Genomic DNA, 15,992 nt, shown 5'->3' on the forward strand with positions numbered 1-15,992 from the left:
GTTTCCTGACCCCAGCTCAGGAAAGTGCTTGAAGTACTGGCATCTCAGACTGGGGGCTCTGGGGTGGGGCATACAGCTCCTCTGGCTTAGTGGCAAGGGACAGCTGGCACTGTGGTGTGATCTCTTGGCCAAGGGCATGGGTGGTGGGAAGGATCAGGAGAGGTGTGGAGAGTGGGTGTGCTGTGGAGGGGGAAGGCAGGTCAGTCTGCTGCCCTCCAGGCCCACGTGGATCTCCAGCTGCAGCCCCATCGAAGGCCACCGCGGCATGCCGACCACTGTCACTCCTGCACCTCCTGTTGGCCCCTTCCTGGCTCAGCCCCTCTTTATCTTTCAGTTCTGCTGCTTTCCTTCCTCAGAGTCTGCCCTTCGTTCCTCTTATCACCCCTGACCCACTGTCTCTCCCTCTTCTTTTTCTCTAGACTTCTTTCCTGCCTTTCTTTGCCCTCTACCCACCACGAGTCATCACCTTCTCTTTCAGACCCTTTATTCTTTGTTCACCTGTTTGTTTCTCCTGGTTTTTGTATTTTTCCCTTCCTCCCCCCTCTGCTTCACTGTCTGCTCCCTTTCTTTTTTCTGGGTCTTCTCATCTCCTCCTGCTGCTAACCCTGTGTGCACCACCCCGTTTCCATGGCCCTTTCCACTCCTTTGTCCACATTCCCTGTCCCCTTCCATGACTTCCTCTCTTCTCCTCCGCCTCAGCCCTCTCCTCCTCCTTCTGCCCCCCCTTCTCCCTTCACCTCCCCACTCCAGTCCTCTGTCCTCTTCCCAGCTGTGGGGCCAGCACTGGAGAGCCTCACACATTTGCCTCATCGTTCTGCTATGGCTTCTGGATATAGCACATCTGGATTCCGGGGCCCAGATGTGTGGTTGCTACAGCGACCTCGGTCCCTCTGGTAAATATGGGCGCCCACCCGCCCCAGAGCAGAGAACAAAATAATTGTGTGACTTTCTTTTGTCATGAGATAGAAATGTCCTCCCCCCTCCCTTTTCCCTACACCCATGTCTCCAGGCAAAGGAAGTTCTAAGGGTCCAAACCCTTCCTCCTGTGGCTCTCTTGCCCCCTTTTCAGCCCCAGCCTCTTAGTTCTCTCCCATCTTTCATCTCAGGCTCAATCTTTTCTCTCCACATTCCCCTTCCTCACCACCTCCCTCCCCCCAGATCTCAATAATGGAGCGTTGCCCGCCCCCTGACTTATACTTGGCAATTTCTTCTGAATCTACATAATAACTGGATGTGGAAAAAAGTTTCAAAAATCCACATCACCCACCCTTTCTTCTCAAACAAGTCCACCGGGAGCCCCTTCATTTATTTCTTCCCTAAGTCTTCAGTCTCTCTGGAGCTGTTCTTGTGGGAGGGGAGGAATACAGGCTTTGAAATCAGAAAACCTGGGCTGAGGCCCACCTTCACCACCACTAGTAAAGTCCCCAGGACAAGTCCCTTAATGTCTAAGAGCCTCTGTTTCCTCAGCACAAAGTGGGATTAATAAAGTGCTGCGGTGTAGGAAGGGCTTTGTAAACGGAAGCCCAGTACAACTGTTTTCTATCTTCCCCTGTCTGGGACTGCTTCCTTGGATCGCAGCCCCTGGCCTCTCTTTGCTCCCTCTCTCTATCCTTCAGGCCCTTGCCCTCAATTGCCCTTACTCTTCTTTGTCTTCCTTGACTCCTCCTTGGCTTTCCCTTTCCTTCCTTGCTGTACCTTTTATCCCTTATCCTCCTGAGGGTAGGACAGGAACTTGGAGCTTCATTCAAGGATGGAGGCCCAGAGCTGAAGACACTTGGACTGAGGATTCAGGGAATAGCCAGAGCATGCAGACAGCTCTTGATAAGACCCCAGCCTTTCTTTCTGCCCATCGCCTGGGACACCTCAGTGAAGGCAAGCTGGCTCTGACCACTGGACTTCCCTGCCTTCGCCCTGGGGCTCCCTGCCAGGCACTCTTGCGACACCCTCCTCTCCCAGTCATTTCACAACTCAGTATTGACAGGCATTTGTTTATTTATTTTAGTTATAAATTTTTTGGCTGCGTTGGGTCTTCGTTGCTGCGCACAGGCTTTCTCTAGTTGTGGAGAGCGGGGGCTACTCTTCGTTGCGGTGGGTGAGCTTCTCACTGCGGTGGCTTCTATTGTGGCGGAGCACGGGCTCTAGGCACGCGGGCTTCAGTAGTTGTGGCGCACGGGCTTAGTCGCTCCACGGCATGTGGGATCTTCCTGGACCAGGGCTCGAACCCGTGTCCCCTGGAATGGCAGGCGGATTCTTAACCACTGCGCCACCAGGGGAGCCCTTGACAGGCGTTTATGAAGCAGCTGCTCTATGCGAGGCCCAGTGCTTTTCTGATAAAATGCAGACATATATAAGACATAAGCTCCTCCAAGAGCCTGAAATCCAGGGTGTGGATAACATTTTAGATAATGATTATCTCAGAACCTGGAATTATGTCTGTCAGGCCTCCAGTGGCTTCTTCAAATGCCCTGTGAGCTTGTGAATGTCTGGAATCCCGCACCCTTCTCTGACTCTGGCATCCCGTCTCTCCCCAGAAGTGGACTTCCAAAACACCCCAGGGCTATCCTTTCAGCTCTTGCTTCTTTCTCTCCAGGGTCTTCTGGCCACTGTCTGGGCCAAGTATACCTATGGTGACCATACTTCCTAAATAATAAAACCAAGGGACTTCTCTGGCGGTCCAGTGGTTAAGACTCCGTGCTCCCACTGCAGGGGGCGTGGGTTCGATCCCTGGTTGGGGAACTAGGATCCCACGTGCCGTGTGGTGTGGCCAAAAAAATAAATAAAATAAAAACTTAAATAAAAATAAACAAAAAATAAATAAAACAAAGGGTATAGGACCAAAAAGGAAAAAAAAAAAAAAAGGATATGACCATTAGAATTACTAGAATCTGGGGGTATCAGAGAATATCTGTTCTCAGCAGTCTGCTCTCTCCACATAATGCTGTGTCAGACCCTCCTTCATCCGTTCATCTACTTTCCCCCAACCCCTGCCTGGAGATCTGAGGGAAGCTGTTACCTATTCCAGGCTCTGGGGGCTTCGGGCCAAGGCAGAGGAAGGAAGCTGAGCCCAGCTCCATCCAAGAAGCTGACTTCATCCTTCCCATCAAAGCCAGGAAAAAAAAAAACAGCCACACACACACCCAGACACACGGATACACGGGGACACCCACGCGAGGGAACGTGCGAGCCTTCGCCCTCAGCCACTGGGAGTTCACGGGGCATAGGGCACAACCATGTGCTGGACCAGCGCGCCCTGACCCAGGATCACCACACGCACGAGCCTGGGGACCTGACCAGGGTACGGACACCTGTGCCCCAACACAAGCAGCAGAATCGGGCACACACAGGCTCCTGCACGTCCCTTTCACCCATGACCTGTGACTTGACCAAGCTACTCCTCAATGGTGAGGATTGTAGCTGGGTGGCAAGAACTTTATCCTCAGTGTGAAGCCTGGGATGGGGTCTCCCTCAGCCTGGATATTTCTCATCTGGCCAAAGTCTCCTTTTCAGCCCCTTGTCAGGGTGGCAAAGCACATGGGGAAATGAGACCAGAGAAGCAGCCCAGCAGCCTGATGTGGGTGTGTCTGCCACCCTGCCCTCTGGTCAGTCTTCCTGTCTCTGCCCGATATCAAAGTGACCTCTTCCTCCAGCCCATGACTCTCTCCCTAGCCCTGCTCCTGCACCCCTGCAGCACCCAGACGTTAGCCCTCTTCTACTTTCCAGAACGTCACCTCACCATTTGTGCCCCCACCCCCATATCTGCGCCTGCCTTTCGCTCTTTCTCCATCCCTAAACCTCCTAACTTTCAGGCTTCCCTTCCCTGTCTCCCCTGAACCCCACCTTCTTTCCCAAGTCTTCTATGTCCTGGTCTTCAGCCAAGCCCTTGTCCAGCCAGTGCCCAAGCCTCATCCCTCATTTCTCTAGGAATTTGCTGAGGTGAGAGAATGAAAAGGGGTCATTGATCCCGAGCTGAGAGCCAGAGATTGACTGAACAGTACAGATCGGGAGAGGCAGCGGGGACAAGGCAAGAAAAGGGGAGAATGCAGGTGGCAGCAATGGGGCCGGGCAGGGGCAGAGGTGGGGACAAGGAGAAGGCCCCTGTTGGAGAGAGATGTAGGCTTGGGAGGGAGGTTTCCTCCTGCCACCCGTCCCCTATGCTCCCTGCCCTGCCGGGAGATAATTGGTTGGGGGATGAAGGAGTGGGTGCTGGGCAACAGACAGATGGGGCAAGATCCAAGCTGGAGCAATGTGGCAGCTGGGAAGAGGTGGGGAGGTGCAGGGGAGGGAGGAGGGAGAGGGCCTGGACATGGGAAAGGGTGTTGCAAGAGAGGAGAAAACAGGTCAGAGAACAGGGGCAACAGGTGGAGAAATGGTGGAGGAAAAGGAGAAATGGCATGAGGATGGGGCTGTCAAGTTGGACAGAAATTAGGGTGAGGAGGAAGGGTAAAAATGGGATAAGGAAAGGATGTGGGAGGTTGGACGAGGGCTGGAGGGGGTGAGATGAGGGTATTGTGGGACCAGAGATCCCAGATGGGGGGGGTGGGGGGGGTGTCGGGATGACGGCGGGAGGAGAGGAGGGGTGGCATGTGATGACGTTGGGAGGGCCTGGCAGGGGCGGGAGGGTGGGAGGACCTGCCCTATCTCCGCTCCCCTCCCTGACCTCATGCTGGTCCTCCCCTTCTCCTCCCCCTGCTCGCTGCAGACTCCCTCCTTCTCAGTGTCGCAGCCCAGATCGACGGTCGGGTGGCGGCTCAGTGAGCCCCTGCTGCAGGGAACAAGCAAAGGGACATCCAGGAGCCCAGGGCTGCCAAGGGGTGCGCACCCACCCTGCCCCGAGAACCCCCTTCCCAAGGTCGGGGACAGAGCAGGTGCAGAGACACTGCAGCCGCTTGTTACTCAGGTAAGGAACAGCACTCTGGGAGAAGGAAGGAAGAGCCGGGAGAGGCGGGGACTTCTATCCCCACACCCCAGGTGAAGGTTGGCAGGAGAGCCTCCCAGAGCGGGGACTTTCCGTTGGGGCAGAAGGAATAGGACCATGCGCTGGGGACTGGACTCCCTGTGGAGGGTGTGTCTGGGAGGACAAGTCAGTGTGGGTGTTGGTGAGGGTTGGGGGTGGATGCTGGGGTTTGGACAGGACCAGGCGTGGCACCAAGGTGGAGGTGGTTATCGGTGAGCGGGGGCTCTGGACCCTGGAGTTGCTGGGGCTGGAGAAGCCAGGGCCCAGGCGGAGCTGGTGGCCAGCTGAACCTCAGGAGGAAAGTGCTGGTGGAACCCCAAGTGCTCTGGCTGGAGCCGCTGAGCCAGAGCTCCAGGAAGGTGCCCGAGGGAGCTTCTTTGAGCACCCAGATGGGGACTCCCCAGGTGGCAGCACGTGGATTGCAAGGTCCAGGAGGGAGTTCTGGGGGTCTGGAGCCTTTAGGAAGTGCTGAAATGAAGCAGAGTCAGGACTCTCAGGTCTGGGAAGGGCATGGAGTCTGCAGAGAGAATCCTAAAACTTGTTCTTGGCAGAGAGCTTTGCACCCATGACTCACGGTTCAGCGGGGCTGTGATGACTGAGAGATGGCCCCAGGGGCACAGGGGCTCCGTCTTCGCTCCATCCCCCTTCCAGGCTCTCCTGCTTCTGTTCGTCTGAACCTCCCCCCTACACGTGACACACCCTGGGTGGGACGGGCGGGACCCTTATCTCGCCTGGAAAGAATTTAATGGCTTGGAAACAACTGGAAATGGAACTGAGAGGAACTACTGGGAAGCAACTCGGAAACATGGAAACACCGCAGCTGCCGTCTGTCGGCTTCCAATCCCCGCCCACTTCCCAGACCCTCGGCCCCTCCCCTCTTTCCCTGGCCCTGCCTCCAAACCCCTGGGGACCCAGCACCTCAATTCCTCAACCTTCCTTTCCCTTCAGTCCTGGTCTCTCAGTGCAGGACCAGAACCCACCTTCTATCTCTCACTGCCCCCCAAAACTCTTTCCCACTGGGGGTCCGGAAGTCCTTTCTTTTAATTTTCCCATTTCTCTGGCCCATTAGCTCCCCAGAATAAGGGGCTTCTGGATCCTCCAACTCCCCCCTCTCCCGGTATCTCCTTGCCACCTGGTTCCAACCCAGTATCTGGAGCCCGCCCTCATCTCCCTCCTTCATCTCGTGGTCCTGGAATCCTTCTACCTTCACTCCTCTTGTGCCATGAGGAGCAGAGAAAAGCACGGGGATGGGGCCAAAATCCCCCACTTTTGGAACATCCCTCACGGAAGCCAGCCCCTCTCCCCACTTCTTGGGACCTACAGTCCCTGATGAGCGAAGTGTCAAAGTTGGCCACAACATGTATCGCCTGCACGCTGAGTCATAGCTTGGGAAGATGCCCCCCATCCCTGCCAGCCCTCCAACTCTGGGGAGGATGCCGAGAAGATGAGGCCACGTGCTCCCTCCTTCCCCACAGCACACAGGCACCCCAGATGCAGCGGCAGGGGAGGGTGATGAGGGGGAGACACAAGGGACACCCAAGTTTTCTGCTTTCCTAGTGCTGAGAGAAGAGCGGGATTCTTCCAAGACTTGGGAATGGGGAGCTGGGGGGTGGTGGAGACCCGGCCGGAGAGGGGTACTGGGAAGGAGGCTCTGGGGGTGTGGCCTGTGGGGGCCACTTCTCTCCTCTCAGGCCAGCTTCACTACTTTCCTGCTTCTTTCCTTCCTGCTGCAGAGACCTTCCCCCTTCCCCCCACCACGTGGGGAGAGATGCAGGATTTGATTGTCGGGGTAGGGAGACTGGACAGCTCCCAAAGGCCTCCAGGGGTGCGGGGCACCCTGTATCCTCTCCTCCCCACTGGAGAAGGGCCTCCTGTGTGGTTCCCCTCACTCCAACTAAGTTCTTTGACTCACATAGCTGCCCTCTGAGCCAATGAGAAATCAGCTTTTTTTAGGCATCACCCAATGACTAGGTGTGGAGGAAATGTGAAGAGAAGATTATGTGTGTGTGCCCATGCACATGCTCAAATGTGTGTGCCTGCAAAGATTCAAGCTTCTTTGGATAAATATGAGTATACGTATATAAGAAGTGTGTTCATATTTGTATTTGTGGAGGAGCGCACATGAGTACATTTGTCTGTGTACGTATATTTGTGTGTGCACGCACCCGGTGATGTGCACGGCCTTAGACACAGGGCAACAGGATTTGAAGGTAGGTCAGAGCCCACCTCATGCCCAAGGCTACACTCCAAGCTGAGAGAAGGGCTGAGGGGCCGAGGGAAGGGCAGCTCTCTGCCTGCCAGGTCTCTCTGCCCAGGCTTTGTCGGGCAGGGTGCCTCTCAGTGTGGAAACGCTCTGTCCCTTAGTCCAGCTCCCTTCCATCTCTCATGGGGTGGTGGCGGGGTGTGATGGCTGGTAGCCCCGAAAACTCCTTTTTCTCAGACCCAGAGGAGAATTTTAAGTGTAGGAAGCCAGGAAACGTGTGCGTGCTGCAAGGCGGTGCCGGTCGCAGTCCCTTCCCTCCTCACCAGTCAGCATTCCCACCACTCACCCTGCCCTCCTTCCCACTCCAGCCTCTCTGGTCTGGAAGAACTGGGCACCTGCTAACACCTCTCCTTAACCCTTCGCCTGAACCTGCCCCCTGCACACTCCTCTGTTACCATAGCCCCCTCTCCTGGTTCACCCCGAGCGCCCCACTACCTTTCCTCTCTAACCCTTGTCTCCCTGTGCCCCCCAATTCTTGCCTCAGTGGATTCCACAAACAAACACAACTTGGTAACCAGCACTGAGATCAAGAAACAGGATGTTCTTAGCACCCCAGAATTTCCCCATCATGCCCCTTCTGGTCACTACTCCCCCGAGAGTGCCGCACTTCTGACTTGTAACACTACCAGTTGACGATTAACATTGTCTAGACTCAAACCTCACATAAATAGAATGTTTCAGCACATTCTCTTTTGTGTCTGACTTCTTTGCTCCACCCCATGTTAGTGAGACCCATCCATGTTATTGCATATAGTTGTAGTTTGTTCTCGTTGCTTTATTTTATTCCACTGTGTGAACAAACCACACTTTATTTAATCCATTCTACCGATGTGAGACATTTGGGTAGTTTCCAGTTTGAGGCTATTACGAGTAGTACTGCTGTGGTGGGTATATTCCTCGGAGTGGAAGTGCCAGGTCATAGGGTTGGCATATGGCTCTAGTAGAGTTGGTAGATTGTGCCAAATGGTTTTCCAAAGTGCTTGTACCATGCAGCCCTGCCAGGATCCACACCTGGCCTGCTCCCTGGTCAGCATCTGCCCCAGCTGCTCTTTCTAACCAACTTTCAGCCCCAGACACTGTCCGTGGTCCTAGCCCTGACCTTGGTCCTGTCCTTGGTTCCAGCCCTGATGCTAGTTCTGGGCTTAAGTTGAGCTATGTAAATTGACTAAATATTTATAGAGTCAATAAGTATTTATCGAGCACTTACTATGTGCCAGATGCAAGGACATAGCAGCCAAGAAAAGAAGCAGGTGCTATGCCTGCCCCCATGGACCTTACAGTCTGGCAGGTAAGATTGAGTGTGGGCAAGAAAGTAATAAAATAATCCCGCAAATAAATATATAATTATAAATTGTCATAAATACTACAAATGGGAGTTACACAGTGCTGTGATGTCACGTGATAGGGGGAACCTGACCTGGGCAGGAAAGGTTTCCTGAGGAAGTGATGTAGGGTTGAGACCTGAAGGATGAGGAAGCCAAGAAAAAAGGGAAGAGCATTCCACATAGAGGAAACCATAGGTGCAAAGGTCTGCGGCTGTGAAGAGTGTGGGGGACTTAAGGCCAGTGAGACTGGAGTGGAGAGAGGGAGGGAAGTCTTATGGGGGATGAGGTGGGAGAGGTCAGCAGAGGCCGAATGATGCAGGGCTGTCTGTCAGTGTTTGAAGAGTATTCGGAAAGGAGACACTGAAGAGTTTTAGGGGGAGAGGGACATTCTAGTTGCCTTCGCAAGACTATAAGGGGGCAAGAATGGAAGCAGAGCGACCAGCTAGGAGGCAATTGCAGTTGTCAAGCAAAAGATAGATAGTAGCTTGGACCATAATGATGCTTAGAGGGAGAGATATAAGCAGATTAAAGAGACATTTACAATAAAAGATGGGTAAATATGATGAAATACAGTGGTGTTGAACAGGCTGTTGGGTTTCTGGCTTGTGAGGCTGGATGACTGATGGGGACGTGAGCTGCAGTAGAGAACACTGAGAGGGGATGCAGTACAGGAAGGATGAACGTTGAGTTCAGTTTCAGACATGTTGAATTTGAGGTGCCCAAGAGGAGATGCCAAATAGGAGGTTGGATATATTGCTTGGAGTTAAGAGGAGAGAGTTTGTATGTTGGGGTATAGTTTGGAAATTAAAGTCATGGGTCTGGATGAAGGTACCTGGGTGGACGACTACTGCAGTAGGTCTCAACTCTGGCTGCACGCTGCAGTCACCTGGGGAGCTGTTAAAAATACTAAAGAAAATTCAGTCACTCTAGCCACATTTCAATTGTTCGAGAGTCAGTGATCTCTCCTGTCTACCTTATTGACAGCACAGATACAGAATGCTCTAAAATGGAGGATGTAGTCAACAGTATCCGGTGATCTTGAGAGAGATCAAGTAAGGTGAAGACAAACGTCTTTTAGATTTTGTGACACTGAGATCATTGGGAGACCTTTGGGAGGGCTATTTGGTAACCTTTGGGTTGAAAGGAGATCGGGAAGTCAGGTGGGAACAGATGGAGGTATGCATGGGATATGGGGAAATAGAAATAGCGAGTACAGATAAATCTTTTGACAACTATGGCCATGAAGTAGAGAAGAAAAATATGTGGTGGTTGGAGGGAGTGTGAGATTGGGGGAAAAAATCTTTAAGTATATTTTGCGTATCAAGTATATTTTTGTGCATATAGTGAAATGCACATATCTTAAGTGTATAGCTCAATTAATTTTTGATTATGTATACGTATGTTTAACTACCACCCAGTTCCAGGTACAAAATATTTCTAGTAATTCTATCCTATCTTGTATTAGCTCTGCCTGTTTTTGAAGCTCATATAAATAGCATCATTCACAACGTTCTTTTTTTGTGTATGGTTTCTTTTGCCTAGCGTTATGTGTGCGAAATTTGTCCATGTTGTTGCATGTAACAAGAGGGTGTTTTTTCATTTGTTTTGTTTTGGTTTTGGCCTCACCGTGCGCCTTGCAGATCTTCCTCGACCAGGGATTGAACCTGGGGCCCAGCAGTGAAAGTGCTGAGTCCTAACCACTGTACCACCAGGGAAGTCCCAAGAGGGTGTTTTTGTATAGTATTCCATTTTATGACTATGCCCCAATTTATTTATCCATTCTACTATTAATGGACACTTGAGGTGCTTCCAGTTTGGGCTAATATGAAAAAAATCCCATGAACGTTCTTGTACATGTCTTTTGGAGGATGTACGCAGTCGTTTCTGTTGGATATTTACCAAGAAGTGGAATTGCTAAGTTATAGGCTGTATGCCTGAGTAGAAACTGCTTACCGGTTTTCCAAAGTGGTTGCACTAATTTCTTTCTGTTTTTTTTTTTTTTTAATTTTATTTATTTATTTATTTTTGGCTGCGTTGGGTCTTCATTGCTGCGCGCAGGCTTTCTCTAGTTGTGGCGAGTGGGGGCTACTCTTCGTTGTGGTGCACGGGCTTCTCATTGTGGTGGCTTCTCTTGTTGCAGAGCACAGGCTCTAGGCGTGCAGGCTTCAGTAGTTGTGGCGCATGGGCTCCGTAGTTGTGGCTCGCGGGCTCTAGAGCGCAGGCTCAGTGGTTGTGATGCACAGGCTCAGTTGCTCCGCAGCATGTGGGATCTTCCCGGATCAGGACTCGAACCCGTGTCCCCTGAATTGGCAGGCAGAGTCTTAACGACCACGCCACCAGGGAAGTCCGGTTGCACTAATATCTGCTCCTGCTTGCAATAAATGAGAGTTCCAGTAGCCTCACATTCTTGCCAATATCCAGCAACAACAGTCCCTTTAATTTTAGCCGTTCTGGTGGATATTTAACGGCATCCTGTTGCGGTTTTCATTTGCCTTTCCCTGATTACTGGTTTTGTTCTGCACATACATATGTTTATTTTTCATACATTAATTGGCCCTTTGGCTATATTCTTTACTGGAGAGCCTGCTTCTTTTGCCACTTTAAAAAACTGGGTTGGCTGCCTTTTGTTTGTTGTCTTTGTTTTGAAGGAATTCTTTAGTTTAGATTTTAATCCTCTCTCTCACTCTCAATAACTGTGTCCCACTCTCTCTCCCCTTCATATATAATTTATATATATATATATTCATATTCTGACATATCTCACCTATTTTCTCCCACTCTGTAGCTTGCCTTCTTATTCTCTTAATGGTGTCTTTCGATGACCTCTATGGTTAAGTTTTGCGGTTAGGTTTTAAGAAATCCTTTTTTTTTTTTTTTTTTTCATTTTGGCTGCGTTGGGTCTTCGCTGCTGCGCGCGGGCTTTCTCTAGTTGCGGTGAGTGGGGGCTACTCTTCGTTGTGGTGCGTGGGCTTCTCATTGCGGTGGCTTCTCTTTGTTGCGAAGCATGGGCTGTAGGTGCAGCAGGCTTCAGTAGTTGTGGCGTGTGGGCTCAGTAGTTGTGGCTCACGGTCTCTAGAGCGCAGGCACAGTAGTTGTGGCGTACAGGCTTCGTTGCTCCACGGCATGTGGGATCTTCCTGGACCAGGGCTCGAACTCGTGTCCCCTGCGTTGGCAGGCGGATTCTTAACCACTGCGCCACCAGGGAAGTCCCTATATATTCATTTTAAATTAATTTCTGTAGGTGGACATAAGGTCGAGATAGATTTTTTTTCCCATGTGGATCTTCATTTGACCCAGGACCATTTAGCACAAAGACAATTCATTCTCCTCTTAATTGCAGTGGTACCTTTTTCATTAATCAGGTGACCACATATGTGTAGGTCTGTTTCTGGACCCTATTCTGTTCTCTCTATCCTTGCACCTTTGTAATGTTTTGATATTTGGTATTTGGTCATTTAAGTCCTGAGGAAGAGGGTTTTTTTGTTTTTTGTTTTTTGTTTTAAACAGGAGCTTTTTGAGCTCATAAGGGAAGCTGATGGGAAGGATCTAGTTGAGAGTAAGGGGCTTGATAAAAGAGAGAGAGGATAATCTACACCTTAAGGTTTCTGAAAGACAATAGGAGCTGGGATCCAGGTGCTTGTGGAAGGATTAGTCTTTTATATTCATCCACTGATCCATTCAACAAAAATGTGTTGAATAGCCCCCGTGTGCCAGGCACAGGCATACAGCAGTGCCAGGACAGATGAGGTCCCTGTTCTTACGGAGTTCCCATCCTAGCAGTGGGAGAAAGATAACAAACAAGTAGCCACACAAACAGTTGATTCAGGCAGCAGTAAATGCCATGAAGAACATAAGCAGGACCCTGTGCTGGAGAGTGATGAAAGACTGCTCCAACTGGGCATCAAGGAAGACCTCTGGGGGTCAATGACATGTGAGTTAAGATTTGAACAAGAAGGAGACAGCCTCCGAGAGCTGAGTGAAGAACATCCCAGACAGAGGAAACATATAGTGCAAAGGCCCTTTAGTCTAATGTAATCTTGTAGTGTCTGTGGAACAAACAAAAATGACCAGTGTAGGTGGAGGGGGTGGAGCAGGGTGACCAAATGATACCAGAAAACATGGTAGAGACAGATCTGCCCAAGGAGGGTATCCGTTAGGGTTGGGCTGAACGTGGATTTTCCAAGCATGTGAGTTGGGTAGATTAGTTGTGGGTGGTGGGACTATGGGTGTGTGTGTTGGGGAAGGAGGGCATTCATCTTGTCTCCTCTGTGAAGCTGCTCTCATATGTGCCCTCTCTCTCTGCAGCCTCCTGAACGATGCCAGCCCAAGGTTCCCTAACCTCCAACCTGGCCATCCTGGTGCTGCTGGGCACAGTCAGAGCAGGCCCTTTCTCTCCAAGGTCCAATGTGACACTCCCAGCCCCACGGCCTCCTCCCCAGCCAGGAGGCCGCACAGAGCAGCCAGGAGGGGGAGGCCCTTCTTCTCAGCTTTATGAGCACACCGTGGAAGGAGGGGAGAAGCAGGTGGTGTTCACCCACCGCATTAACCTGCCCACTTCAGGTAGCTGTGGCTGTCCCCCAGGCACTGAGCCCCCTGTCCCTGCTTCAGAGGTGCAGGCCCTGAGGGTCCGGCTGGAGATCCTGGAGGAGCTGGTGAAGGGGCTCAAGGAACAGTGCACTGGGGGATGTTGTCCTGCTGCTGCCCAGGCTGGCACAGGTGAGCGGGTGATCCCAGGAAGGGGCACAGAAAAAGAGGAAGGTGGAGGAGTGGGTTAGGGTTGGGTGGGCATCGCTAGTCCATAAAGGACCTCGGTATGAGTTAGAAAAAGGCATGCCTGCCTCCCCCTTGGGGGCCGTGAGTGCAGCTCAGGGCACAACTCTGAGAGAGGAGCCACGTGACTAGATGTCAGCCCTCTCCTCCCCAGCATATGTTAGGGCACTGGGAGGCCACATATATTGACAAGTTGCAGCTGGAAACTAAGATGGCCTTAGGAAATGAGGCTGGCTCTGCTGGAGAAGCTGACTCAGAGGAAGCATTATACAGGGTCAGCTGCTCCCCCAGAGAGACTGAGGCCCACCTCTTGCTCTTACTCCAGGCCAGACGGACGTGCGGAGCCTCTGCAGTCTCCATGGCGTGTTTGACCTGAGCCGCTGTGCCTGCTCCTGCGAGCCAGGCTGGGGTGGGCCCACCTGCTCAGACCCCACAGATGCCGCGGCGCCCCCCTCCCCTCCCCCCTCAGCTTCCCGGTCCTGCCCAGATGACTGCAATGATCAGGGTCGCTGCGTCCGTGGTCGCTGCGTGTGCTTCCCTGGCTACACCGGCCCCAGCTGTAGCTGGCCCTCCTGCCCGGGGGACTGCCACGGCCGCGGGCGCTGCGTGCAGGGCGTGTGCGTGTGCCGCGCGGGCTTCTCCGGGGACGACTGCAGCCTGCGCTCCTGCCCTCGGGGCTGCAGCCAGAGGGGACGCTGCGAGAACGGGCGCTGCGTGTGCAACCCAGGCTACACTGGCGAGGACTGTGGGGTGCGGAGCTGCCCCCGAGGTTGCAGCCAGAAGGGGCGCTGCGAGGACGGGCGCTGCGTCTGTGACCCTGGCTACGCTGGCGAGGACTGCGGCTCTCGGAGCTGCCCGTGGGACTGTGGTGAGGGCGGGCGCTGTGTGGACGGCCGCTGCGTGTGCTGGCCCGGGTACGCGGGCGAGGACTGCAGCACGCGGACCTGTCCCCGCGACTGTCGGGGCCGAGGGCGCTGCGAGGAAGGCGAATGCATCTGCGACCCAGGCTACAGCGGGGACGATTGCGGAGTGCGCAGCTGCCCGGGCGACTGCAACCAAAGGGGCCGCTGCGAGGACGGCCGCTGCGTGTGCTGGCCTGGGTACTCGGGGCCTGACTGCGGCGCCCGCGCTTGCCCGCGCGCCTGTCGGGGCCGCGGGCGCTGCGAGAACGGCGTGTGCGTGTGCAACGCGGGCTACAGCGGCGAGGACTGCGGCGTGCGCAGCTGTCCCGGGGACTGTCGCGGCCGGGGCCGTTGCGAGAGCGGCCGCTGCGTGTGTTGGCCCGGGTACACAGGCCGGGACTGCGGCACGCGCGCCTGCCCTGGCGACTGTCGCGGGCGCTGCGTGGACGGCCGCTGCGTGTGTAACCCGGGCTTCACAGGCGAGGACTGCGGGAGCCGACGGTGTCCCGGGGACTGCCGCGGTCGCGGCCGCTGCGAGGATGGCGTGTGCTTGTGCGACGTGGGCTACGAGGGCGAAGACTGCGGCGGGCGCAGCTGCCCCAGGGGTTGCCAAGGTCGCGGCCAGTGCCTGGAGGGGCGATGCGTGTGCGACGACGGCTACGAGGGTGAGGACTGCGGCGTGAGACGGTGCCCGCGCGACTGCAGCCAGCGCGGCGTGTGCCAGGACGGTGTGTGCGCCTGTTGGGAGGGCTACACGGGCGAGGACTGCAGCCTCCGTACCTGCCCCTCCAACTGTCACCGGCGCGGCCGCTGTGAGGACGGGCGCTGCGTGTGCGACTCCGGCTACACCGGCCCCTACTGCGCCACCCGAACCTGCCCGGCGGACTGCCGGGGCCGTGGACGTTGTGTGCAGGGCGTGTGCGTGTGCCACGCGGGCTATAGCGGCGAGGACTGTGGGCAGGAAGAGCCTCCCGCCAGCGCCTGCCCCGGGGGCTGCGGGCCTCGGGAACTGTGCCGCGCAGGCCACTGTGTATGCGTCGAGGGCTTCCGAGGCCCCGACTGCGCCATCCAGACGTGCCCCGGGGACTGCCGCGGTCGGGGAGAGTGTCGTGAGGGCAGCTGCGTCTGCCAAGATGGCTATGCAGGGGAGGACTGCGGGGAAGGTGAGCGGGCAGCCTCTCCCGAAGTGCTGGGTCAGGGACTGGAAAACTGGAGCCAGTGGGAAAGCCTGAGTCTGAGGCCTAGGAGCCCAGGGAATTGGAGGAAGAGTGAAGGGGGGGGGGGTCATATATTGGGGTGGGGGGCGGGGCAGTCGGAGGAGCCAGGGAGCCAGTGTCCACCAGGGGCTGCAGAACCGCGGGGGCCATGCCTGCAGGCGGTACCTGCCTTCAGGTCTCTGATGAGCCGATTGGGGGCCCCTTTAGTTGCTTTTAGGGAGATTTCGTGTTCCTGGAGATGGGGGGCAGTAAAGGAGACCCAAGGTCTGTTCAGGCCGCTGCCGGCTTTGCCCCACCCCCAGAGAGGAGTCGGAGCTTGGGTGGATCTCTCAGAGCGGCCCTGAGTAGGAGGAGCCTGTGATGGTGAAGGTCGGGGTGCCTTGGGCTAAGCAGCTTCTCATATCCTATTCTCCTGGGCAGAGGTGCCAGCCGTTGAGGGCATGAGGATGCACCTCCTGGAGGAGACGATGGTTCGGACAGAGTGGACCCGGGCTCCTGGCAACGTGGATGCCTACGAAATTCAGTTCATCCCCACGGTGAGAGCCAAGCTCCAAGAGGGGG

At 54.4% G+C, this 15,992-nt stretch overlaps 1 protein-coding gene and 1 long non-coding RNA gene across 4 annotated transcripts in view; one reads left to right on the plus strand and one right to left on the minus strand.

Annotated features, from left to right (window-relative positions):
• Window positions 1-1,974: 1,974 nt before the first annotated feature.
• On the minus strand, window positions 1,975-12,838 carry LOC309607530. The gene is made up of 2 exons (XR_014232436.1): window positions 5,529-12,838; window positions 1,975-2,231 (listed from the first exon to the last, which is right to left on the minus strand). It is a non-coding gene; the product is annotated as an uncharacterized lncRNA (long non-coding RNA).
• Window positions 4,650-15,992, plus strand: part of TNXB (tenascin XB) — a 59,770-nt gene continuing 48,427 nt past the window's right edge. Inside the window, exons 1-4 of one of the 3 annotated variants that reach the window (XM_082346131.1) lie at window positions 4,650-4,897; window positions 12,848-13,258; window positions 13,638-15,377; window positions 15,852-15,967. In XM_082346131.1, the coding sequence (XP_082202257.1) occupies window positions 12,859-13,258; window positions 13,638-15,377; window positions 15,852-15,967 (2,256 nt within the window). In that variant the 5' untranslated portion in view covers window positions 4,650-4,897; window positions 12,848-12,858. The remainder of the gene's footprint in view (window positions 4,898-12,847; window positions 13,259-13,637; window positions 15,378-15,851; window positions 15,968-15,992) is intronic. The other 2 variants (XM_082346130.1, XM_082346132.1) reach the window with 2 other exon arrangements.

This window comes from Balaenoptera borealis (assembly GCF_965194805.1).
Source record: "Balaenoptera borealis genome assembly, chromosome: 12".
Lineage (NCBI taxonomy): Eukaryota > Metazoa > Chordata > Mammalia > Artiodactyla > Balaenopteridae > Balaenoptera > Balaenoptera borealis.